The sequence below is a fragment of the Lithobates pipiens genome, unplaced genomic scaffold, assembly GCF_037356315.1.
Source record: "Lithobates pipiens isolate NorthernLeopardFrog02 unplaced genomic scaffold, aLitPip1_a1.2 Scaffold_1, whole genome shotgun sequence".
In the NCBI taxonomy this organism is placed as follows: domain Eukaryota; kingdom Metazoa; phylum Chordata; class Amphibia; order Anura; family Ranidae; genus Lithobates; species Lithobates pipiens.
The window spans coordinates 201125249-201151720 of NW_027507685.1; the positions used below are offsets into that span (position 1 = coordinate 201125249).

The 26472-nt window shown below is 43.7% G+C and overlaps 1 protein-coding gene across 2 annotated transcripts in view; it reads left to right on the plus strand.

Moving 5' to 3' along the window:
- The window catches only part of PLEKHG2 (pleckstrin homology and RhoGEF domain containing G2), a 153076-nt gene that overhangs the window by 45472 nt on the left and 81132 nt on the right, over positions 1-26472 (plus strand). For both annotated transcript variants that reach the window (XM_077479997.1, XM_077480007.1), the window contains 2 exons: positions 12913-12987; positions 15025-15461. In XM_077479997.1, the coding sequence (XP_077336123.1) occupies positions 12939-12987; positions 15025-15461 (486 nt within the window). In that variant the 5' untranslated portion in view covers positions 12913-12938. The remainder of the gene's footprint in view (positions 1-12912; positions 12988-15024; positions 15462-26472) is intronic.

Genomic DNA, 26472 nt, shown 5'->3' on the forward strand with positions numbered 1-26472 from the left:
ACAGAGTGACAGAGACATGAGCTCATCAGTGTACTGATCTCCTTTTAGGGCTCCTTCATACTTGCGTTTTTCTGCACTAGAAAAATCCAGGTCTCTGCAGCAGTGGCGGCTGGTGCTAACACTCCCCCCACCACGGGAGACAGATGGTGGGTCATCCAACACCCACCCCCCCCCCCCCATGCGGGAGACACAGACGGCGGCGATCAACCACCCCCCATTGGAGTCGGACGGGGAGGCGATCACCCCCCTGTGGGAGACGGGGGCAATGGCGGTCACTCACCCAAGAGGTTGCCTTACCTTATGGAGGCATGGAGAAGTCCCAAGACTCTCTGCCCAATTGGGGCTTCCTGATTGTCTGTGAGGAGGATGAGGAAGAATAGCGAATAGTCATTCGCTAGTGCCACACAATTGGGTGGGATCAGGGCACAGTGCTCTGCGCCCCGAGCCCACCCTGTTTTGAAGCCTATTAGAGCCTCCGGCTCTAATCACATGCTTAAAAAAAAAACACATCCACGCCATTGGAATCCATGCGTCTGGCTCCCTGTATGTAGATCAGTGGCCTGACGCATGGATGGGGGGTAGGGCCCCTTATGGAGCGGCCGCTACTGGTCTGCAGAGGCACAAAGTACAGAGCAGTAAAACAAAAATAGAAAGTTAGATTTGAGTGCAGTAATTTAAGAGCATACGTATATTTACGCACCTATAGGCACATATATTGCAAAACCAGACATTTGCAGAATGGAAAAATTAGGTTTTTTTCCAGATAGATTCATTAGGTTACAAATTTTGTTAATTCGTTTCATAATTCGTTTAGTTTCGTTTAATATCCAACGATTCAAATTCTGATCGGCCGAAAAATGATCAACTGAAAACTGTGTGAAGAATAGCTGGTTGTTAAGGAGCAGGCCGGTAAGCCGGACACCGCACCCTTAACAACCGATGACTCATCAGCTGTCAGCGGGCTTCCCCGCTGAGAGCTGAAATATAAACAAAAGAATGCTGGCAATAGAGAATTACCGTATATACTCGAGTATAAGCCGAGATTTTCAGCCTCTTTTTTGAGGCTGAAAGTGCCCCCTCGGCTTATACTCGAGTCACCGCTGTCTGACTGCTCGATCAGCGTATCGAGCAGACAGACGGCGGACATTAAAATTCAAAAGCCGCGCCACCTTCTCCGCCTCCGCCTGTGATAGGCGGAACACTGAATTTCCCAGCAGTCAGTGTTCCGCCTATCACGGACATCCGTTCATTCTCATACTACGGACGAGTATGAGAGGATGTCCGTGATAGGCGGAACACAGGCTGCTGGGAAATTGAGTGTTCCGCCTATCACAGGCGGAGGACGGAGGCGCAGCTTTTGAATCGTAGAATGGCCGCCGAGAAGAGCGGCGATCCATCGGCACGACACGGGACGGAGGAGGCACGGGACGGAGGAGGCACGGGACAGAGGAGGCACGGGACAGAGGAGGCACGGGACAGAGGAGGCACGGGACAGAGGAGGCACGGGACAGAGGAGGCTCGGGACGACGGCGGCTCGGGACGGAGGCTTGGGACACAGGTAGGCTGGACACACACACAAGGCTGCACGGACACACACACACACACACACACACACACACACACACACACACACACACAGGGATGGATGGATGGATGGATGGATACACACACACACACACAGGGATGGATGGATGGATGAATACACACACACACACACACACACACACACACACACACAGGGATGGATGGATACACACACAGGGATGGATGGACGGACACACAGGGATGGATGGATGGATGGATGGATGGACACACACACAGGGATGGATGGACGGACACACACACAGGGATGGACGGACACACAGGGATGGACAGCCATGTCTCACCCTCGGCTTATACACGAGTCAATAAGTTTTCCAGTTTTTTGGGGGTAAATTGGGGGCCTCGGCTTATATTCGGGTCGGCCTATACTCGAGTATATACGGTAAAAAAAAAACAGCATGGGGTTCCACCAATCCATACCAGGCCCCTCATGCCAAAATGAAAAAAAAAAAAAAAAAACAGATACCAGACCCTTATTCAAACATGCAGCCTGGCAGGCCAGGAAAGGAGGGGGACGAGCGCGTGCTCCCCACAAACTATACCGGACCACATGCCCTCAACATGGGGAGGTTGCTTTGGGACACAATGTTAATGGGGACAAGGGCCTCTTCCCCACAACCCTGGGCTGTGATTGAGGGGATTTGCGGGCGGGGGGCTTGAGGGGTCCCCAGATTTTTTTATGCAATTCTCCTTTAAGGGGGGCGTGGCAGGGGGTGTGTCCTATGCTTACATACTTTTGCTAATAGGTGTCCCTCATTCCCATTTCAGAAAGTTGGGAGGTATGTATCAACTACTCAGTAGTTATATTACATTGTTCTGGCTACTCTGAATTAGGTTAGAATGAAATCCAAATCACCCGGTGATCACTATGTCCTGACAATTAAACCTGTGCATTGCTGTGTTCTTATTTACCTTCTCTGAGCATTATGTGAGAAAAAAAAATCCAAAAAACCTCCACAAAAAATAGTTTCATGTCATAAATGCTATGCATTTCCAAACAAAATATGTAGCTGTACTTTACACAGATGCTATGGGCTCATGCACAAGGCTGTAAAGGGCCATACAGCATCCAGAACCTCTGTAAAAACTTACTCGGGATATAACTGCCCATAGGCATCAATGAGAAGGTGTGGATGTACATGGTACATGGGCGGCTAAAAGCATGTGCACAGACCTATGCTCAGAGCAGAGATAGGTGCCGCAATATATTTCCAGTCTTGTGTTGCACTGTACATAGGATTACTTCTTTGACCTAATTACTATGGCCCTTTGCATGCAAGGCCATCTAGCAGCTTTGTGTTCCTCTCGGCATTTTTGTGTGCCTGGGAGGGACAGGTGCAGCGGCCAACCCAGCTGTCTGCAGCCTGTCAAAGTCTATGACAGACTGAGGCTGGAAGGGGCTGAACGCTGTACCAAGTAGTACTCACATTTAGGGCCCCATGCATTCAGGTCTTCTGCGTTCCAGGCATTTGTCCCTAAAAGCATAGGGGCACTTGGGACATGAACATTTCTCCATGTTTCATCCCTTTACAGGAGCTACAAGTACAGAAAAATACCTGTTGATGTCCCAGAAATGCACGCACCTTCTATTGTGGACCAAAACCACACAGCATTTTTGTGGAATGAGTGGTGTCAGCCCTGCCCAGTTTTCATTTGCTAAACTACTTAGGCCCAACAACTCTCAGATCGCCACAAAATTTGGACTAATCATTCTGCAGTCCCAAAATAAGAACTGGGATGGGTAAATATTTTCCTTGAGATAATACAGGAAGAGAGCACTGGACACAGAACAACTCTACATTTCTGAAATGACCCACAAGGAGGGAGCAAATAAGCTTATTGTTAGGGCTCAGCCCTGTGCAGAGACCAGAGCTGTTTGTTTCTCACAGATCAATAGGTATTTTTCTGTATTTGCAGAGAATTTAAAGTGGTGTTGCCACCAAAAAATAAAAATTTGGTTAAAATTCTTTAAAAAAATAAAATAAAATAATTGGCAAAAAAATTTTTTTTACTCACCTCTAAATACCTGTTGCTAGGGGGGTCTGTCGTAGTCTGCCTTCTTCCTTGCCCAGGCTGGTGACATCACCTCCCCTCACGCCGCACATTCACCTGGGACCTGTCACGTGTCCCAGGTGACTGTACGGCGTATCACGGCGCCCTGCGCCGCTCGCACATGCGCAGTGGGTGCCCGGCTGTGAAGCCACAGCCGGATGCCCACAGTATGCATGACGGCGCCGTGAGCGGAGCGGGGAACAGGGGGGGGGGCTTCGTTCCACCGCATAACTGGACCCCGGGACAGGTAAGTGTCCGATTATTAAAAGTCAGCAGCTGCAGTATTTGTAGCTGCTGACGTTTAATTATTTTTTTTTTTTAGGGGGTACCCCACTTTAAATGGATGAAACAGATAAAGAATGAAGGAGAGAGGAAACTGAGTAGGCAGTGTGGGGTCCCTGTAGTGTCAGTTGAATGTCAGGTTCCTCATGACCAGAAAGATCCGTGAAAGCAGTGATGTGACTACAGAATTGTTGGGAATGCTCCCCTAGGAAATTCAATTCTATGGGCAGAACTCAACAGATAGAGGGCCTTGCAGCCCCAGCACCCCTGCCAAGAGAAACTGTAAGTCGGGTAACAGTAGCATACTACTCATTATATGCAGGGAAGTCTCCATAGCTTTCAAATGTTCCTCAAAGCATTCTGTGTATGGATAAGGTGGAGAGGGTGACATCACCACCCTGCCTCTCCACCTCATCCAATCATTGAATTCAGAATATTCTTTCTCTGAATGGCGCTTTTGCCGAGCAGCCATCCTCCTGTGTTCAGAATGCCACAAGTGAGCTGCTCAGCATGGGACCCGGAAGCAGGTGGAGATCACTGAAGTAGCATCGTCTACTACATAGATTTCCAGCTTCCAAGAGCATTGGCCAGGTATTGTACATAGTTACTTTGGCCAAAGCAGGGAAATGTTACTACAGTGCTGTGAAAAAATATTCACCCCTCCTTTGCTAAATCATGAATGCATTATTGTTATTATTCAGGATATATATAGGGCCATCAGTTTACGCAGTGCTTTACACCAACAACATGAGGGCAGGCAGTACAGTTACAATACAATTCAATACAGGAGGAATCAGAGAGCCCTGCTCATTAGAGCTTACAATCTAGAAGGGAGGGTCAAGTGAAACAAAAAGTAATAAAAAAGGTAATAACTGTGGGGGATGATCTGATGGAGAAAATAAAAGTACAGTTAGGTATGAATTGTGATTAACCAGTTACTGTGATCGGAGTCATTTAAAGAGGAAGTAAACCCTGATGGGTTTACTTCCTCTTTGATTCCCTGCAAAGGTAAAGCATAATGGACTACTATGCATCGCATAGTAGTCCATTATGTGTCACTTACCTGACACAGGAGCCAGCGTTGTCACCGCTGTCCCCTGTAGTCCGGAGCCTCCATCTTCTTGGTGGGTCTCGCTGCTCCGGCGCTGTCATTTGTCGGAGCTGCGATGACGTCACTCCCGCGCATGCGCACGGGAGCCGCCACTCGCGGCATATCACCGTTAACTGCGGCGCGCTCAGTGTGCCTGCACGCCGCTGTCTACGGCGCATGCACCGTAGACAGCAGTGCCTGTCTTTCGGCAAATATCTCCTAAACCGTGTAGGTTTAGGGGATATTTCTTGGACCTACAGGTAAGCCTTAATCTAGGCTTACCTGTAGGTCAAAGTGGTTTGTAAGGGTTTACAACCACTTTAAGTGTGACAAATATGCAACAAATTAAAAAAATCAAGGGGGCAAATACTTTTTCACATAGGGCCAGGCAGGTTTGGACAGCTTTTTTCCCTTAACCATTTGCTTACTGGGCACTTAAATCCCCTTCCTACCCAGGCCAATTCTCAGCTTTCAGCGCTGTCACACTTTGAAAGACGATTGCATGGTCATGATACACAAATAGAGCTTTATTTTGGTGGTATTTAATCACTGCTGGGTTTTTTATTTTTTGCTAAAATATTTCTCCTTCATTGATGTGTGCTGATGAGGCAGCACTGATGGGCACGACAGAATGGGGGAGCTAAAGCTGGTGCACACAGATTCTGGTGCAGCTGTGCATAGTAATCAATCAGCTTATAACTTGTTCAATTAAGCTTTGTCAATAAAACCTAGAAGCTGATTGGTTACTATGCACAGCTGCACCAGATTCTGTGCACACCAACTTTAGTAAATCTCCCCCAGGGTGTCAGATGGAGAGTAGAGATCACCAAAGGCCTTCATCACAGAAGCAGGATGTGAGGAAGGGGGAGATTAGCTGACTGTTTACAGAAGACACATGAGCTCAAAAATGATCTGCCTATAGGCTTCCATAATGACCAGATGTTGGGGGAGAAGAGACACAAATTAGCTCTTTACTGAACCATGGTTGAGTACACTTTGCTTTCCTGCTTTCCCAGGGAAGATTAACTGTTGACTGGCTGGAAAGCTCTAACACTGATAAGACTCTGCATGGTACTTTGATATCTGGACACTTCCCACAATCCCCTGGTTGCCAATTCCCTGCCCACTGCTCTTCTTTCAAAGCTTGTTTGCTCACTTTTTCAAGTGACCATGTTTTCAAATGTGGAGTAAAACAGAAGAACCTCACCCCTATTGCTCCCCTTTTTTCCAGGTAATCCAAAAATACATAATCACACAGCCAGCGATCTAGCAGTGTTCTGTAGGGATCTGCCGCGCTGATACTGGCTACCAGGACCTGTGCCGCCATCTTCATGTGTGACATCATCAGGAGACTGACTGTCTCTTCCTGGTCCTTCCAGCCAATCCCCTGATGACACACATACACTGTGGTGCATCATCAGGAGGCCGGCTATAAATACCTGTAATAGACAGCCAACCCCCTGATGATGTGCATGAAGTAGAATTGCTCGCAACCTCCTGATGATCTAGTAGAATACCCCATTCTCACCTAGAAAAGCACATAGGAAGTGAACGGAAAGTTTCCAAAAAAAGTTGATTAAAAAAGCACTTTTTTAGCGGGGGGGGGGGGGGGGGGGTGATATAGCAGAAAGTGGTTGGAGAGGGGGAAAGGTACGCTTTTTAATCTCATTATATATAGAATTATCTTTCTTTCACCTTTGGAAACAAGGAAAGAACCCCTTTGTAAGCTCCAAGTTGATCTGATTGGATTTGGATAATATCCATGCCCCCATGTGATACACTTGAGTCTGATCATTGGCTGTTGAAGCACCAGCACTGCATTGTGGGAGAAAGAAGATAACATCACAGGCTCTCTAAGGCTCGCCATGCATTTTACAATTTTCTTATTCAATTTCCTTTAGATTTACCTTCAACAATGTAGTGCAAGGGCATGCATGATTGCATACAAATTTAAAGTGTTTAGGTTTGACCTCATATTACGGTATATGACTTTGGTAAATAAAATAAAATTGGACAAGAAAATTGTATAATGTATGGCCAGCCTTATTCTTGGAAGTACAAGGCATATCACTCCGTCGATCCCCGCTGAGCAGGAAGATGACAGGTCCGTCTCTGCACACTGTGCAGGGATGGACCTCTCAGAGCGCCGCTCTCCCCTATGGGGGGATCGGATGAGGACAGACTGCAGAGTCCGTCGTCACCCAATCCAATCACGGATGGAAAAGTAGGTTTTTCCTCCGTCACACTTTTTCGGATCGGAGCGGGTCAGTTGTCAGCGGACATGTCATAGACCTCTATGGAGCATCCGTTCAGGTCTGCCTAAAAAAACGACAGGCGGACCTGAACGTGAAAGAGTCCTAATAGTGGTCGGGCAAGGTACTTCAACAGGTCTGATTGCTATCTCCCAGAGACCAGTTGGGATGTCATCTGGTGCCTATAGGTGTGAGATCAGAGTCAAAATGTATGCATTAGCTTTTTCTAGATCATTCACTCCCAAAGTTTTTGTGAAGCCCATGTTTAACATAGAAAAAAAAATGGCTTTCTTTGTCTTATACGTTTTCAGTAAAAACAAATTCAAACTGAAAACGTGCACTGCTGGGGAGGACGTTTTGAAGACCGGAGTCGAGCACCACTGGTCCATAGAAGTCTCTGGCATGGCTGAGTCAGTCATGAATAGTACAATATGTGAAATTAGGACTGCTGTAATCCAATTCATGAATTCTGAACGGAAACACTTCATATGTCAACCAGAATGAACTTGAAGACAGACATGGTTCTTAGAACAAAATCACATTAGATCAGAATCACATGTAAAGGAAGCAATTAAAATGGAAGAGGGTTCCAAGATGGAATCAAAAGCAGGCAGAATATCAAGAGGCTTGTTTCTCTACACAATTTACCGTACATTTATATCCACTACTATTTTATTGAAAATATGTATATATAGACAGAACGCATGCCTGTAGCAACCAATCAGGTTAATCCTAAAAAAAGAAAAATGGTTGATGTGAGCAAAATGAACAACTTCAAGATTAATAACCTATAAAGCTGCTCATAGATGGATCAAAATCTGGCTGGTTCAGCAGGGACTGATCTATCAATTGACTTCTGTATAACCACCCTGCTGAAAAATTTCATTGCGATCAGCACCACTGTTTATTTTGAGGGTGGGGAAGTTTCCCAGCTGTCAGACTTTAATGACACAGCGTGGAGAAATTCGAGGTGGATTGGGGAATCAGGCCAGTTTTTTTTCTTGTTCAACCTGATTAAAATGAAAAAACCGACCCATCAGTGGCCAGCTTAAGTGTGCAGTTCTGATGACTGAAAGTATGTGTATATTCAGTATACAAAACCCTTCTCATTTCTTTAACATGGGGGAGGTGTTTTGTAGTGCACACAAATAGCTGGGAATAATGTTACTGATTACAGTCAGTAGAGGCAGAGAAAGTTGACCACTCACAAAATAAGAAGAATTTAACACATATTTTGTGCACTTTTTAAACAGATACTGCAAAACATTTTCAATGGTACTATTAAAAAGATTAAAAGGGAGAAAAAATAATAATTCTTAAAGGTTTTTAAACGCTTGAAGCCAAATGCTGCACAGATTTTTGAAAACCTGATCGCATCTTGACCAGCGACCACAATATCCGTAGCTTGTGTTCAAAAGCCCAGTGTGAATGACTTTTGGTGGGATTAATTTCTATGAAGTTTATTCACATAGACAAGCATCATTTGCCACATCTAAAACGATCCCAACATAGCCACATGGAGAATGGTTATTTTCCATTGAACTGCTTCCCAGAAACAGTGGTATGTTTTTGGCATGCTAAAATAAAATATGTCCTGTAAAATACGTTGTGTGCTATTTTAATTTAGGGGTAAGCAAAATAAAAAATAAAAAAACTTTGCGCAGTGTCAAAAAAAGGAAGTATCTGCTTGTATAATGGTCTATTTATTTTCAACAAGGATAATTAACACATTGAATTGTGGACTTTATTACAATAAGACTTAGAAATATAACAAATAGTATGCACATATCATAAAATTAAAGTATATGTAAACTCAAAACTTTCTGATCAGGTCCACCTGTCAGTTTTTCAGGCAGACCCGATCGGACGCTCCATTCACTCCTATGGAGCGTTGGACGTCATCGGTGACATGTCCGCTGACACCTGCTGCTATCCGATCTGATCCTGTCTGTGAAATTTAGACTGATGGCGACCCTATTTTCCATCCGTCTTGAGGATGGGATGAAAATGGACAGGCGGTCTGTTTTCATCCAATCTCCCCATAGAGGAGAGCGGGACTCCGAAAGGTCTGTCTCAGCACAATGGGCAGAGATGGACCTGTCAACCTCCTGCTCAGCAGAGATCAGCGGATCAATCCCCGGATGAGAAAGCAGACAAGCCCATGTGAAAGGGGCCTTACCTGTAGAGCATGTCAATAACACCACTTCCTGCTACAGGCTAACAACACAAAGCCACTGCCACACAATCAGCATCAGTATTGTCAGGCTGTGGTGAGTGCTCTTTCGGTTCATTATTGGTCACTGGGTTGCTTATTAGGTCTATCCAATAAGCAGCCCAATGGCCAAAGAATGATGGCCGTAGGTGGGCTGCAATTCATCTGGTTAATCAGCAGGGACTGCCCGAAATTAGATCCATGTTTGGCCACTGCAGTTGAACAGAAGTTGATTGGTAAATCAACAACTTGGTTGGATAAGCCACGTTACACACTATACTCTAACCCGCATTTAATTCACACAGGAACCACACCGCATTGTTGTGCAATTCATAAACGATGTAGCACGGTGAGATTTGAGCCCATTCATTTTGAATAGGGTCAAATTGTACCAAAGAAGTGCAAGCACCTTTTTTGGAGCCGAACCGCAACCAGATTGCATGGTTGTTTTGCATCATGCAATCCAGTGCAGGCAAACTACACTGCGTTTGCAATGCATTTGGGGTTCCCTTAACTATGTATTGACACCTGCAGCGGATTGCAAACACAGTGCGATTGCACTGTGGTGTGGGAAACACACAGGGATTGCTGCGTTTCCTATAATGCATATGTGTGAACCTAGAGCCACTCGATCAGTGACTGCAGCCAATGGCAGCGGGGGAGTCAGTGACAGGGTCTCTTGAGCAAACTGACAAGTTCCCCTTGTTGTGTAAATTGGATCAATTGTGTTTTTCTAATCACACCCTCTCCACTCTGATGCATCATCAGCCAGGTAGGAAAGTACCCAACACTTCCAGGTATGGGAGTTCCCAAATCACTGCTCAACTTCCCCACAATATGAACCCTTGGTGCCTGGGCACCCAATCTGAGGCTGGAGTGTGGTCATGTTGAGACACAGAATTACACACACTGTTGTGTAAGTTTTAACTTTTTTCAGCAAGTTGAAACCTACACTGGAATTTCAAGTGTGCTAACAACAATCAGAACATTGGGGAAAACAGTGGATGATAAGTACGTTTACCTTAGGCTCTATACGGTAAAGAAGACCTGTCACTTTGCCCAGTATGGGCAAAAAAAAAAAAGGTTTATTGTAAATAAAAGGTAACAAAACCTCTACATTTCTTCATCAATCAATGGTGATGTGTTTTTAAAAAGCGAAAGAAAATTTGACATTGTCCACACAACACCATGATCCTGTTTCAAACAGACAGTTCCCTTTTGAAGGTTCCATCTCCTATTTGGATGCCAGAATAATACAAAGGTTTTCTAATGAGCGTTTAGGCTGACGGTGACACCTGCACTCCTCTGGCCTCCTCCAGTCGGCAATCATCTGGTTGCCACAAGAGTCATTTTTTACTCCTTTTATTATTAGTAGTAATAAGAAATGACATTGACTTACAGTTTGGTTTCTCCTGATTCACCAGGGTGGTTTTATGGGGGACGATGGGTTTTATTTAATTGCAGATTGGCTGAATATAAACCAGTAATAATAATGTTGGGATAGCAGTACATACCGCAGGCAGTTCACAAAGCAATCTGTCTTCCATATCCATATCATGAAAACAGAATTCAAGCATCTTTGGCCTGCATTGATCACTATCTGAATTCTGAATAGATCCCTGGGATATAAATTGTTTACTCTCCTTACTGATTCCAGCTGAGTGTGGAGTCTCCCCCTTGGAGGTCTATATCTAATCTATTATGCAGGGCTGAGCAAACATGCCTTCAACTTTTCATTTCAGGTTATAGGGAAATCTAGGGTATGTACAAGACTAAATAAAAATTCATGGGAGCTGCAGAGTTCAAAATGATTTGTTAAAGGTATACTGTATATATGCCACCACTTCCAACACAGATTTGCTACATAGAGTCACTTGTTTCATTATTTAATTTGATTAGTATAAAAAAAATATACATATATTATAAAGAAATATATAAAAATAAAAGCACAAGCATGTTCAAACCTAAAAGGTAAAGGAAAAATACTTTAAAAGTGAATTTGTATTATTGACTAAGGACAACAAAGTATTTACATATTTTTAACAAGCAGTAAGAGCTTTAAAACAAGTCCCCACTGTCCTATATAGCTGCATGTACTGTGGAGTAATTCATTCCCAAGATCCACAAAGACGCTATCCTGTTCACACCGTGTTTTTGCTGTAACACATGCATTAAAGAGGAAGTAAACCCTGATGAGTTTACTTCCTCTTTCATTCCCTGCAAAGGCAAAGCATAATGGACTACTATGCATCGCATAGTAGCCCATTATGTGTCACTTACCTGACACAGGAGCCAGCGAAGTCGCCGCTGTCCCCTGTAGTCCGCCGCATCCATCTTGTTGGTGGGGTCTCGCAGCTCCGCCGCTGTCATTCGGCGAAGCCGCGATGATGTCACTGCCGCGCATGCACACGGGAGCTGACACGTGCGGCAGCTCCGTCGCTGAGAATGCCGCGCTCAGTGCGCCTGCGCGCCGTAGACAGCGGTGCCCGTTTTCGGGCAAATATCTCCTAAACCATATAGGTTTAGGAGATATTGCTTGGACCTACAGGTAAGCCTTAATCTAGGCTTACCTGTAGGTCAAAGTGGTTTGTAAGGGTTTACAACCACTTTAAAGCAGTAGTAAACCGCCATTTAATATTTTTTTAAAACCTGCATCGCACACTAGCACATTATGTGAAACCCACCTTAAAAACGGGGCTTCCATTTCACCCGGTCTTCTGTTCGGGTTGGCAGGCTCCAGTCCTTTGGATGAGCAGCAATGTTGTCACGGCACAGGGCTCTGAAGGAATGACACAGTGCATGTTTAGGAGGTTATTATTATAGGCTTACCTATAGGCAAGAGATAGGTAGAGATTGTAAAGGTATTTTTTTTCTTTTTAAATAACAAACATAAGAATACTTACCTGCTCTGTGCACGAAATTGCACAGAACGGCCACAAACCTCCTCTTCTCGGGTTGGCTCCCCCAACCCGCCGGCACTCCTGGCCCCTCTCTCTGTCCAGTGCCCCCCACGGGACACGTTACCACAAAAATATGGTGTGAGCATTGGGGAAAATTTTGCATTTCCTTCACTTTAGAGAGATTGCCTCTCACTTCCTTTAGTGTCTGCAGGACAAGAAGTAAAGGGAATTCTTCCCAAAGGGACACAGAAAGCATAATAAACAAATAAACTTATTGTTTATTTGTTTATTTTGCTTTTTGCTGACAAGTTTTGTAACTATTCTCTGCTTTATCCAAAATGAAAAAAATGGCTTTTGATATACTTTCAACTTTAATAACATCTCAAAATATGTGCTCACCAAAAACATAATATATTTCACAAAAAATGCTGCTATGGGTAAATGTATTTTTATTTCTGTATAATAAAGTTTACTAGCTCTTTTATTTGTTTCATGAACTGTTGTATTTTCTTTACCCTGCAGGACGGGGAGACCCCCATCATATCAACATGCCGGAAGGAGCCCTGAAAGGAAGCAGAGAGCGACCAGGTGAACAAGGTAAGTTTTATGTGATTTGCCTCTGATCTGTTATGATCATTTATGCCTCACTTTGCTCTAATGAGGGGTAAATGGATACCTGTCTGGCCCTTAAAGCGGTAGTAAACCACTGATTTTTTTTACATCTTTTTTAAGGCTGCAAGGCAAAGTTATAATGTGTTAGTATACATTACATACTAGTACATTATGTGAAACTTACCTTAAAACTAAGCCCTCCAGCGGCACGCTGTCACCGCTGACAAGGCTTCCATCTTCACATCTTCCTTCCAGGTTGGTGGGCTCCGGTCTTTTGATTGGACAAGCGCGGGTATGCCGTTCCTTCAGAGCGCATGCGCGAGTGACTTCACAAATAAGTATCTCCTAAACGGTGCACATTTAGGAGATATTTACTGTACCTCTAGGTAAGCCTTATTATAGGCTTACTTAGAGGTAAAAATCATCCATGGACGTTTACTCTCACTTTAACATGGGCAGCCCATTACTGGGCGGAATGGTTCAGGCAATTCAGAAGAATGAGATGCCTTGTGTTTGACAGACATTGACAGATTTATTTATTATAACTTGAGAAAATGAATGCGACCAGTGTGTGCCGCTCAGGCTCGATGAATGGGGGATGTATAAGTGGGTTCCTCCGCATTTGCTGATAAGAGTGCCGGCAGGGGATGAAGCCTGTCCTGGCTTCTGTAGTGGCTCAGAGGGAAAAAGGGTGACCCCTGTTGCCCTACATCTGAAAGATCCTAGGTAGGTGAGTGGAGTGGCAACCTCAGCCTGGAATCCGACCAGGCCTTGCACTCAAGGCGTTTCGCTCCACCCCTGGAGCTCCAGGGGGAGGAGAGAAACATGATGGGGCGCATGGCTTGGTCTGAGTCCAGGCTGAGGTTGGCACTCCGCTCACTTCCCTAGGATCTTTCAGATGTGTGGCAACAAGGGTCACCCCTTTTCCCTTTGAAAAAAATTAATGTTATGGGAAAATTAACACATCTGGTCTGTATAGGCAACAACTCCTTTATTATATACAGGTGGTCCCCGGGTTACAAACAAGATAGGGTCCGTAGGTTTGTTCTTAAGTTGAATCTGTAAGTCGGAACAGGTACATTTTTTAAGTGTAGCTCCAGCCCAAATTTTTTTTTACGCTTTTTAGATAGCATAGGGAAGGGTTAACACCCCTGTTACATTTGTTTTGCTGTCTGTCCCCCCCTGATCAGAAGATATCACCTCACTTTCTATCCCAATGACAATTGGATTTTGAAAAGTTTGGGTTGTTGTGGAAACAAGCCTTAGTGATAAAGCATCAGTAGAGACAACTTTTTTCCCATAATAACTCTTTACAGGAGTTAATTTCCCTTCCTAGGGGTAGATTTCCTCTCAGGCCGCGTACACACGCGGGGACTGTTCGCCCAACTTTGTCCGCTGAACAGTGTTTCGGCGGACAGTCCGCCCGTGTGTGGGCTTTCAGCGGACAGTTTCAGCGAACAGTCTGCTGAACAAAGTTTTTCGGAAATTCCGAAAAACTGTCCACTGAAACTTGGTTTCAGCGAACAGTCCCCTCGTGTGTAGGCTTGTTCGTCAAACTAAGTTCCGCGCATGCTCAGAAAGGATTTACACGCCGAAAGTTGTAATGCAGTGTATAGGACGTCGTATTTTCCGTCCCGTCGTACGTGCCGTTCACGTCATCGTGCACGGTTTCAGCAAACTGTTCGTTCGTCGTGTGTGGGCAAGTCCGTCCATGCTAATTTTGAGCGGACTGTTCGCTGAAACTGTTTGACGGACAAAGTTGAGCGAACAGTCCCCGCGTGTGTACGCGGCCTCACTTCCTCTTGTCTCCCTCCGTTTGTAAATAGGAGACATTTGTAAGTCGGATGTTTGTAACTAGGGGACCGCCTGTATTAGGTTTGTAGAAATGCATAACCACAGAGGGCCTAAGGGTGTAGGTAACTAAAATTCGGACCTAGTTATTTAGCCAATATCAATGTTAGCAAACCATCACTGTCCATAACCCTGAACTTTAGTCTTGTAACGTATCCATCTCTCTCCTAGCTGCCCCCAGGCCTTCATCTGTTAGTTCTCTGAGCGGAATAGTAGCCGGGATGTCTGGCAGCTGTACCTCCGTGAATACCGTTTGTTCGGACAGCGATCGTCCGGTTAGCCTCAGTTCCTCCACCTCATCTGCCTCCTTGCAAGACAGCCATAGTTCCTTTGGAAGCAGCGGGACTCTTGGTTCCTCGCAGTACTGCAGCCCCGCATATCCTCAGCAAAATGGCAGTGACATTAGCCTTGATCTTACCCCTGTGGCCCAGCTGGAGTGTGAACACAAGGGACTGCCCAATGAAAGAGCCTTCCTGGGCTGTACATGGTCTCCAATTCTACGAAAAGCCAAGGATCCAAAGGCCAAGCTTTCCCATCTGGACAGAGTGGTGCTGGAGATCCTGGAAACAGAGCAGGCCTATGTCAGAGACCTCAAAAGCATTGTAGAGGTATGACACTTTGGATTTATTGTGGCTGAAGTATTTATATGTATAACAGTTTGTGTGCTAACATCCCGATGAGCTGTGTTTCTTCATCCAAAGCAGATGGTGGACATATGTTCTGCAAAGGCCATGTTTTTATTGTTACTTTTATTTAATCGGCATCCAGACAAAGCTTGATAGTTGAGTTATGTTTGTGAGAACAGTGCCGCAATACAACCGCACACTCTGGTGTCTATATATTGTTATTGATGTTTCGCCTACACCTAATCAAGATTGCCTGTGAACTTATTGGACTGTAGCCTGTCTTTACTAGGAGCCTGTGAACTGTGATAGGACTGCAAAATCAATGTAATTACCATGGCAACTTTTTTTTTTTTTTTTTATAAAAAGTAATATATACCGTATTTATAACACACACCCCAAGTTTAGGAGGGAATTTTTAGGAAAAAAACTTATAGGATGGAAGTTTAAAGGGGTTGTAAAGGTAAATGTTTTTTCACCTTAATGCATTCTATGCATTAAGGTGAAAAAACATCTGACAGTGCCTGCACCCCCAGCCCCCCCCCCCCCTCGTTTTACTTACCTCACCCCTCGAATGTCCCGCGCTCGTCCCCTGACGTCCTTCCACCGTTCAGCCTGGCCGCTGATTGGCTGGAGTGGATGGAAAGCAGCGCAGCCATTGGCTTGCGCTGCTGTCAATTACATCCACTGACGCGGAGCGCCGGGGCCATGTGATACAGCGAGCGGCTATAGCCGCCGGCTGTATCACGGGAGCGTGCCCGCAGATGCTTCTCACCATGCGAGGGAGCTCGCATGAACAAGAGAAGTACCTGCGGGAGAAAGCCGAGACAGCCGCCGAGGGACCCCAGAAGAGCAGGTTCGGGGCCACTCTGTGCAAAACGAGCTGCACAGTGGAGGTAAGTATAACATGTTTGTTATTTTAAAAAAAATAAAAAATCACTTTACAATCCCTTTAAGGAAAAAAACGTACATTTAAATGCCCATCATTGCAGCCTTATCAGTGTCATTTGCAGCCTTGTCATGCAGCTTTGTCATGCAGCCTTGTCATGGTCATTTGCAGCCTTGTCATGCAGCCTTGTCAGGGTCATTTGCAGCCTTGTCAGTGTCTTTTTCAGCTTTGCCATTTAAAAATGGCACCGCCGAGATACAGAGCTGGATGTCGTGCTTTCAGCCTCCTTCGGCCGTTCTCGGCAGCTTTCGGCCGCTGAGAAGGGGCGAAAGCCGCCCACAGGCTCACAATCGGCGGGAGATCGGCATATAACCAATTTTCCCCTGATTTTAAGGGGAAAAAGGTGTGGGTTATACGCCAATAAATACGGTAAGTAAAGCTAGTGCAGTCAAAACTTTGGCCAGATCGGATGCAGTAGGGAACCTGTTCTGCAAAGCCTCTGTTCTTTCAATTAGACTTTCCTAAGAAGAGCACCTCCCAAAATGAGTAGTTAGGCCCTTTTAGTGAAGCCATATTGATGCCTGCTGCTTCTTGAAAATACCTAGTAAGATTTTCAGTTGTCTATAGTATGTATTGCACTTGACTATTTCAGGCCCCACACATCACCTTTCTGATTTATAACCAGACATTTAAACAGACTATAAGGCTGGATTCACACCTACGCATTTTTAGTGCTTTTTTTGCATTTTGCATATTTGCATTACAGAACGTATTCCATAGGAAACCATGGTAGATGAACTGTAGTGCAAATCAGAAAAAAGCAAAAATCACTAAAAATGCATAGGTGTGAATCGGGCCTTCGGCTGCATTCACACAGGCCTCATGTTTTTGGATGATTTAAGAAATTATCTGGGAAGTAAAGACAGACTTTATGCTTCACAGATAACGTTCTCCTGCCTTTCAATCTACTTGTGTTTACATGCATTTAGGTGCGTTCAGAGTGTCCACCTGCCCCTGGACACACATTTTCTTTTTATTATTAACACAACTAAACTGAATGCATGTATGAACAGAGGAACAAACAGTGTGAGTTATATGATTTAAAAATAATGACGTGTTTAAATGTCTTAAAAAGGCATATAACACAAATACATGTACATCATTGCCAGTGTGAATGATGTCTAATGCCCGGTACACACGATTGGACTTTCCAACTACAAAACCGTGGATTTTTGTTTGAAGGATGTTGGCTCCAACTTGTCTCATATACACACGGTCACATAAATGTTGGGCAACAATTAGGAACGTAGGAACGCGATGATGTACAAGAAGAGCCGAGAAAAAGGTTCAATAGACAGTGCGGCTTCTTCGGCTTGATTCTGAGCATGTGTGAACTTTTGTGCTTCGGACTTGTGTATACACGATCGGAAATTCCGACAACAACGTTTTGTTGGCGGAAAATTTGAGAACCTGCTAGCCAACATTTGTTGGCGGAAAGTCCGACAACAAATGTTCTATGGAGCATACACACGGACAGACTTTCAGCCAACAAGCACACATCCAACATTTGTTGTTGGAAAATCCAATCGTGTGTACGGGGCATAAGAGTTCAAGAGTAGTGCTCAGGGCATTATACCTTGAAGAGTAAGTTATTATGAAGGGTCTGTTGATGTAGGAAATTGGGTGAAGAAAAGGAAACTGGAAGGAGGCAAGGCAGTCCACATGAGCCCTGACATATCAGCTTATTCAGCCTTTACATCGGGGTCTCAAACTGGTGGCCCTGCAGCTGTTGCAAAACTACAAGTCCCATCATGCCTCTGCCTTTGGGAGTCATGCTCTTAACTCTCAGCCTTGCAATGCCTCATGGGACTTGTAGTTTTGCAACAGCTGGAGGGCCCCCAGTTTGAGACTCCTGCTTTACATGGACATGAACTTTAAAGACATCCCAGTCTTAGGCTCGATTCACATCTATGCATGTTGCTTTTGAGCGTTTTTGCAGTGCTTTTTGCGGTGCTTGCCACGTTTTTGGACACACGTTTTTACCGTGATTTTGCCGCGTTTTGCGGTCTTTTTTTTGTTTTTTTTACACTGTGGTTGCTTAGCAACCAGATATATACAATGAAAAAAAACGCAAATCGCGTCAAAATCGCGGTAAAAACACGGTACTTGCGTTTTTGATGCAGGTCCATTGACTTCTATTACATGCAAAACGCTGCATTTTGCATGAAAAAAAGTCCCCGACCTCTTCCAAAAACACAGAGGCACAAAAATGCATTGATGTGAACATGTTCCATAGGAACCCATGTTAAAAAATGTCCTTGCATTTCTGCAAAATGCAAAATGCATCAAAAAACGCACTAGTGTGAATCGAGCCTAAGTCCATAGGGTTCAGTATTGAGTTGGCCCACCCTATAACCTCTTCAACTCTTCTGGGAAGGCTGTCCACAAGGTTTAGGAGTGTGTCTATGGAAATATGTGACCATTCTTCTAGAAGTGCATTTGTGAGGTCAATCAGTGATGTTGGACGAGAAGGCCTGGCTTTCAGTCTCTGCTCTAATTCATCCTAAAGGTGTTCTATGGGGGTTGAGGGCAGGACTCTGTGCACTCCAGTCAAGTTCCTCCACCCCAAACTCGCTCATCCACACTATATTGTCAAAAGTATTGGGCCACCCCTCCAAATCATTTGGTGGAGGGGAGATTATGGTGTGGGGTTGTTTTTCAGGGGTTGGGCTTGGACTCTTATTTCCAGTGAAGGTAAATCTTAGGGTGTCAGCATACCAAGACATTTTGGACAATTTTATGCTCACAACTTTGTGGGAACAGTTTGGGGATGACCCCTTCCTGTTCCAACATGACTGCGCAAAAGCAAGGTCCATAAAGACATGGATGAGTGAGTTTGAGTGGAGGAAGTTGACTGGCCTGCACAGATTCCTGACCTAACCCGATAGAACACCTTTTGGATGAATTAGAGGGGAGACTGTGAGCCAACATCAGTGCCTGACCTCACAATTGCACTTCTGAAAGAATGGTCAAACTTTCCCATAGACACACTCTTTGTGGAAAGCCTTCCCAGAAGAGTTGAAGCTGTTATAGATGCAAAGGGTGGGCCGATTCAAAATTAAATCCTACGAGCGAAGACTGGGATGCCATTAATGTTCATGTGCTTGTAAAGGCAGACGTCCCAAAACTTTTGGTAATATAGTGTAGGTCATTGCCAGTGTGAATGATGTCTAATGCCCTGTACACACACAGACTTTTCGATGGAAAATGTGCGATCGGACTGAATGTTGTCGGAAATTCCGATCGTGTGTGCGCTCCACCTGACTTTTTCCGTCAGCATTTCCCACACAAAGTGTGAGATCTGGATCTAAAATTTTGCGACAACAAAATCCAATCGTTTAAATTCCGATCGTGTGTAGACAATTCCGACGCACAAATTGCCACGCATGCTCAGAATAAATGACAAGACGATAGTTATTGGCTACTGGCCTCTTTGTGGTCCTGTCGTATGTGGTTTACGTCACCCCGTTCTGAACGATCGGATTTTCTGACAATTTTGTGTGACCGTGTGTATGCAAGACAAGTTTGGGCCAAAATCCGTCGGGAACAAAATCTGATGGATTTTGTTGTCGGAATATCCAACCGTGTGTACAGGGCATAAGAGTTCAAGAGTAGTCCTCATGGCATTGTACCTCCTAAGAGTAAAGCCCCATACACACTATCAGTTTTTCTGCTGAGTTTTTCCTTCAGGTTTACCAAAACCATGTAGTGCAATCTGCCTGATTGTATACAAATTGAAACTCCTAAGGTTTGACCTCATATTACATGGTTTTGGTAAATCTGGAGGAAGAACTCAGCAGAAAAACTGATAGTGTGTATGGGGCTTAAGTTACTAAGTTACGATGGAAGGTCTGTTATTGTAGGAAACTGGATGAAGAAGAGGAAAAATAACTGGAAGGAGGTCCACATGTGCCCTAATATTTCTGCTTATTCAGCTTTTTCTCTGCATATAAAAAACAATATCGCCAATTCTACCCTGGTTTTCTTCACCCTAATAAATAACATTTTCGTTCGTGTGTGGGCTCCAGCGGACTTTTTCATCGTAAAGTCCGGCGGACTTAGAAAGTAGTTTTGACTCAAAATTTGTCCGCCGGACTTGGCTTTCAGCGGACAATCCGTTCGTCAGTGTGCTAGTCCGGCGGACTAAGAATGACGCATGCTCTGAAGCAGGTATGAGAAGGAAGCTATTGGCTACTGGCTATTGAACTTCCTTTTTCTAGTCCCGTCGTACGTGCTGTACATCATCACGTTAGAAATTGCCGGACTTTCAGCGCGTCCGTGTGTGGCCAAGTCAGTTCGTTATAAAGTCCGGCGGATTGTTTGCAGGACCAATTTCTGCCGGACAATTCGATCGTGTGTATGCGGCACAAGTTAGGCACTCCAAGTTACTGGCCTATGGGGAGGTGTGGAAGGGGGTAGGCCAAAGAGCAAACATGCGATATATGTTGGGGGATTGCGCCTCCTGTTCAATAGTCCCCCCAAAACACTATAAATATAAACTCAAAAATGTGGTTCCCCTGTGCTTATCCCAAAAAAACCTTTACAAACACATTAATTAAACTAATAAATTGACAACTTATTAATTTCAATGAATAAAGTCCTTCGTATAATGTGATATTACAACCAATCCAACTGTGTAATCTCAGTCACCATCCGTCTTCTAATCAGTGATCCTCAAGTGTCACCCAAAAACAGGCCCAAATCGTGCCACCACCACCTAATAGAATGGCCTCTCACCAGATGTCATCACATAGTAAGCCTTCGGTTCATTCAACGGATAACCAATCCACAGTGTACTTCTCCCGCTAGCAATTCCTCATTATCCAACGGATAACCAATCCACAGTGTACTTCTCCCGCTAGCAATTCCTCATTATCCAACGGATAACCAATCCACAGTGTACTTCTCCCGCTAGCAATTCCTCATTATCCGTATGTTCATACAAAAATCAAATATAACCAATATAGTGTAAAACCGTTTCACCTTTAATTAGGAAATTTAAAAAAAACGTATTGCACTCACATTCTGATGTGTCTCATAGCCAACACCAAGCTTATCCAGCTATATAAAAAACAGCATGGGATCGGGTATGCCCTGGGTATTCTACAGATGGTAAGCTCCTCCCTCCACTGAGCCAACCTGTTCCCAGACGATCTTCAAGGACAGTAAGTCTCCCACAGCTTCTACGCGTTTCGCAATCCAGCGTCGTCAGGTCGAAGAGCAAACATGCATGATTTGGTCAGTATTTTTTGAAAGAGAGCACACTAAATCTTGAAACTTTTAAGAATTTTTTGAATATTTTCAGAACTGAACATGAGTGCAGACACATAGAGGTATTTATATTGCATTTCAGTGGCCAGTTTACAATATTTGAAGATACCATAGGTTAATTGTAAGTGGCTGGTACCCTTTACCATTTTTACTTTCTGAATGAAAACGTGGAAAACAGTCAGATTCATTAACATCCCTCCCAATCAGCTCTGAGGATACCACTGTCGAGAGAAGCTGCTTGGCTTTCATCAAAAGCACACCTCCCACCATTAAATGGTCAATGCTTTACATTTACAACACAGGATGCAGCCCAAGCTCTGAAGTCTATTGAACAGCAGTGGATTTCCAAAACTTTGCCAAAGAAAGCCCAAGCTGCTCAAAGAGGTAGAAGCTTAAAGTTGGTGGCACTAATGAAACATCTGACTGGGTTTCCAGGCAGGCGGAAATCTAACAATCAGAAACGGGAGTTCAAATATCTAATCAGTAAAGATCCTAAGCAAAAAAACCTCCACCAATCAAAATAGGAGCGTTCAAACAGCTGATTGATAGTTATTCCAGGCAAGAAGACCTCCACTGATGGAAGCAAGGGGGTATATGGGTTAGTCTTTCAAACAGGAAGTATAAAATATATTTTCAAGTATATATAAACCCTCCACCTTGTAAAACAACCCATTCAGTTTAAAAGAGAAATTAAAGGAAAAACATTTGTGTACACATATAAAAAAAAACATTATGAAAACCTCTAGTCTCAGCTGCATAAGGAAATGGGGGAGGAGAACCAGCAGCACACTGAACTTGTCAGTGAATGGGGGTGTCAGCCCAAGTCTGATCATTGGAGGACAGCAAAATAAGTTCTCAGCACAGCCAGAAAACTGACCACGCTGAGCTCTCATGCTTAGTGTGTTCAGTTTTTAAAAGGAAAGCAGAGGGACTAGTGGGAACACCAGGGATTTCACACAAAGGAAGCAATACAAAGAGAACAGGATACTTTTTCATGCAAGTACATGGTACAACAGTCACATATCAGGAATATGAAATGTTGGGTTTACATATTCTTTAATACTGCATTAATATCCTGCATATTTATATACTGAATTTGAGAAATATAGTTAAATAAAAAAAAAAAAGAGGAATTTGTAGAACAGATTTCATTATTTTTTTTGAACAGTATGTAAAGAAAAAAGTATAATACAGAATTCATAGAAAATGTATAAAATCATGATGTACACAATATGGTATATGTACAGGACAAATGGGAGAGATGGATAAATTGCTCTTGTATTTTTATTTATATAAGACCAGAAGTATACAGAATTATGTCAGAGTTGGTATGCAGAGGTCCCAGTGGAAGGATTTGTTTGTAGATCATCACCCATGGCCTTTCGTGGAATCAGTCACACAGCTGGAGATTCTTGCTTCATAGAATGCTTTTAAAGACCCCAAAAATGTGCTTGCCTAATGGGATTAACCCGATGTATTTTATTTATTTAATATACAGTAGTACTTTTATAAGGGTCTGACATGAAAACAAAATAAGATAATATTTGTTACCTTTGAAAATACTTCAAGATTTTGTATGCGTTTAACAAATCAGTTTTGGAATACATTTTAAGTGATTGTAAATGATCACCTTGTAAAACAACCTACTCAATTTAAAATAGAAATGCAAGGCAAAACATTTTTGTATAGATATAAAAATACATTATCAATACCTTTTTTCTCCTTTATTTATTTTTTTATAAATCATCACATTCCCTCTGTTCTCAGCTGCATAAGAGTTGGGGGAGGAGGAGAAGAAGCAGCAGCATACTGAGCTTCCCAGTGAATGGCTGTGCGGGGGTGGGGGGGTTGAGAATGTGTCAGAAAAAGTCTGATCATTAGAGGAGAGCAGACAGAGTTCTCAGCATAGCTAGAGAACTGACCACTAAATGAATTCTAAGTGTAATGTGGCGCTTGCTTATTCCTTAGACCAGGGGTCCTCAAACTTTTAAAACGGTTCACGGTCCCTCAGACCTGTTGGGGAGCCCAGCACAAAGCCCCCATCACAGATCCCCTCAATCACAAAGCCCCCCCATCCCAGATCCCTGCAATAACAAAGCCCCCCGATCACAGAGCCCTCCAGGCTACACCACCCTTTCCCTGAGCTCGCAGCACTTCCCTTCCCCTCTGCTACATTATTCACATAAGATGCAAAGCATGATAGGTCCGGACAAAGGGTGGGACTTTTCAAGTGAAAGGCAGGTGATTGATTGCTGGAACCCACCCCGCTGCCTAGTAACCAATCACCCGCTTCTTAATTTAAAAAGTCCCACCACTCGTCCGGACCTGTCATGTTTCTCGTCTTTTGTGATTAAAGCGGAAATCTTTTTATTTATTTTTTGTCTGGCACAATATAGAGTATGGGATTTCAGATCAGCTGTGCCCAGTCTTGCCACCAAGAGTTAATCCAACTCTAAGCAATCCTCATATCTTTTTTCAGTGAAATAAAATGGACAAACTGTGAAATCTTTGTCCGTTCTTCCCCCTTGCTGTGATTGACAGGTGATTTACATATCTCGTGCACTAGCCTAGGACATGCATTATTTTTTAATTCCCACCCCCACTCCTTTCTTTAGAAGCTCTGCAAGGATTGGCTGTTCCACACCTCAGCATGATTTGGCATGCTGAAGTCATGTGGGGACTTTTCTGGGTTTTGACTGGATGTTAGTGATCATAGCAGAAGTTCAGTGTAAGAAATACACAGGAGAAAATGCATGTTGATAAGAGGCGTGTAGAGGTGGGCGGGGAGTCTACTGACATTAAGACTCCACCCACTGAGCCCTGGAAAACAGACCCACCCACAAAATCTGAAGTTTTTCGGGTCTCATAGCAGACAGAGGGGAGACATTTGACAGATAAGTATACATGCAGGAGGCATCTATATCCTTCTAGATAACCAATATTGCAGTCATTTAGAAAGGATGAGAGTGGGTTTACATCCACTTTAAGGTAGCAGAGTGGAGGGCTGCGATGTTATAGAAGGGGCAACCCATGGGCTGGGTAGATCACCTTGGCGGGCTGTAGTTTGAGGACCCCTGCCTTAGACCTTATAGGTCTAACAACATTTAAGATGTAAAGGCTTTCTCTGTCGGTCACTGTGTCCCATCTTCTCCTCTGATTAATAGTGTCACACTTTGAGACCATAAGAATATGACAGTCTTTGGATGTGAGTGATTCCTCTCACTATGCACTCTCCTCCAGCAAGTGATGTCATTATGTAAGAAGATAAATCCTCATAGTGTAGTATTGATATGTATATAATTTATTTGAAAAAGTAGCAACTCACATTTACAAATAATAGCAAGCAAAGATGGATATTTTTCGATAACACCAAAACATGGAACGTCTGGTTTTGCCAGTGATCGGAAGTGACGTCACCAGACTCCTCCCTTAGGGAGGAGCTGGGTGACATCACTTCCAGTTATGGTCGAATCCGGAAGTTACATGTTTTACCCATCAGAATACCCAGCCTTGCTTGCTAATAAAAATTACAAACCCCACCAATTTATTCTCTAGGGCCTAAAAAAATAAAAAATTATATATATATATATATAATGTTTAGGGATTCTAAGTCACTTTTTAGCAAAAAATACTTTGTTACATGTGAACAAAAATGACAGAAAAGGCCAGTTTCTGCAAGTAGTTAAATGAGAGTCAGCAGGGATGGAAAATGCAGTTTGTGAAGGACCACATCAGAACATGTATGTTGTCTTTTTACCAGCGCTGGTCACTGATGCTAGGCATGTGAGGACACCAGTACTGCACAGCCCACTACTAAAATAATAAAGATATTCTATAGCCTTGTTCTGGCTGGAGCAGTGAGAAGCGCTTAATATCTGATCTGAGATCTGTTTTCATATATGCATTTGATGGCCAGGGTCAAGGAGGACATATGGGATTGTTTTATTCATAATTGCACATATTCTGTAAACTCTCCTGTTTCAAATAATCTTTCATAGGCTATTGTTAAGAAACATCTTTCCTTCATATGGATGTCCCGTAAACAGGATATTTGTATTGGATGCATGTGATTTAGATAACCTATAAATTGTATTTTTCACAAACTAAACAAGTACAATTTTCTTAGTGTTACTAAACCCACAACAGTAAAATCAACAGTCTCTATATGCAGTAAAGCATGCTTGTTATACTCTCTGTGGAACCTAAGGGATTAATCCTATGCATTGTTTAAAAATGTTGTTTGATCCTGTATGCACAGATCCTCCTCTTCCACTGACTCCAAAACATGTCCAGATAAGACAGTGTTACTGGAGGCAGGCTGCACATGCTCAATTTTGTGTGTATTACTAGAGAGTTTGTTTTTTTCTTGGGAGAGTGCATGTGATCAGCACAGGGCCAATCAGCATGGACCAGACAGAGGGTCAGGGGTCCTGCATCCTGATAGGTCAGCCAGTGCAGTATGAAAACTCCTCCTACAAGCTTTAACCAGGTACTGATAGAAGTCACAAGACTGTTTTAACTGCTGATGAGAAAAAAGGTATTTAGCAGTTTATATTTATTATTTATTTATTATAAAACAATTCAATTTCCAGAGCTCCCAACTGTCCCTGATTTCAAGGGACTGTCCCTGATTTGGAACAAAGTCCCTCTGTTCCTCTTTCCTCCTCATTTGTCCTTCATTTTGGTCTGATCTATATAGTTGTATATAAAATGCACTTTTTATCTTTCAAAAAGTGTTTCCCAGTGCTAAATCTTTCATCCAACTTCTAAATTGCT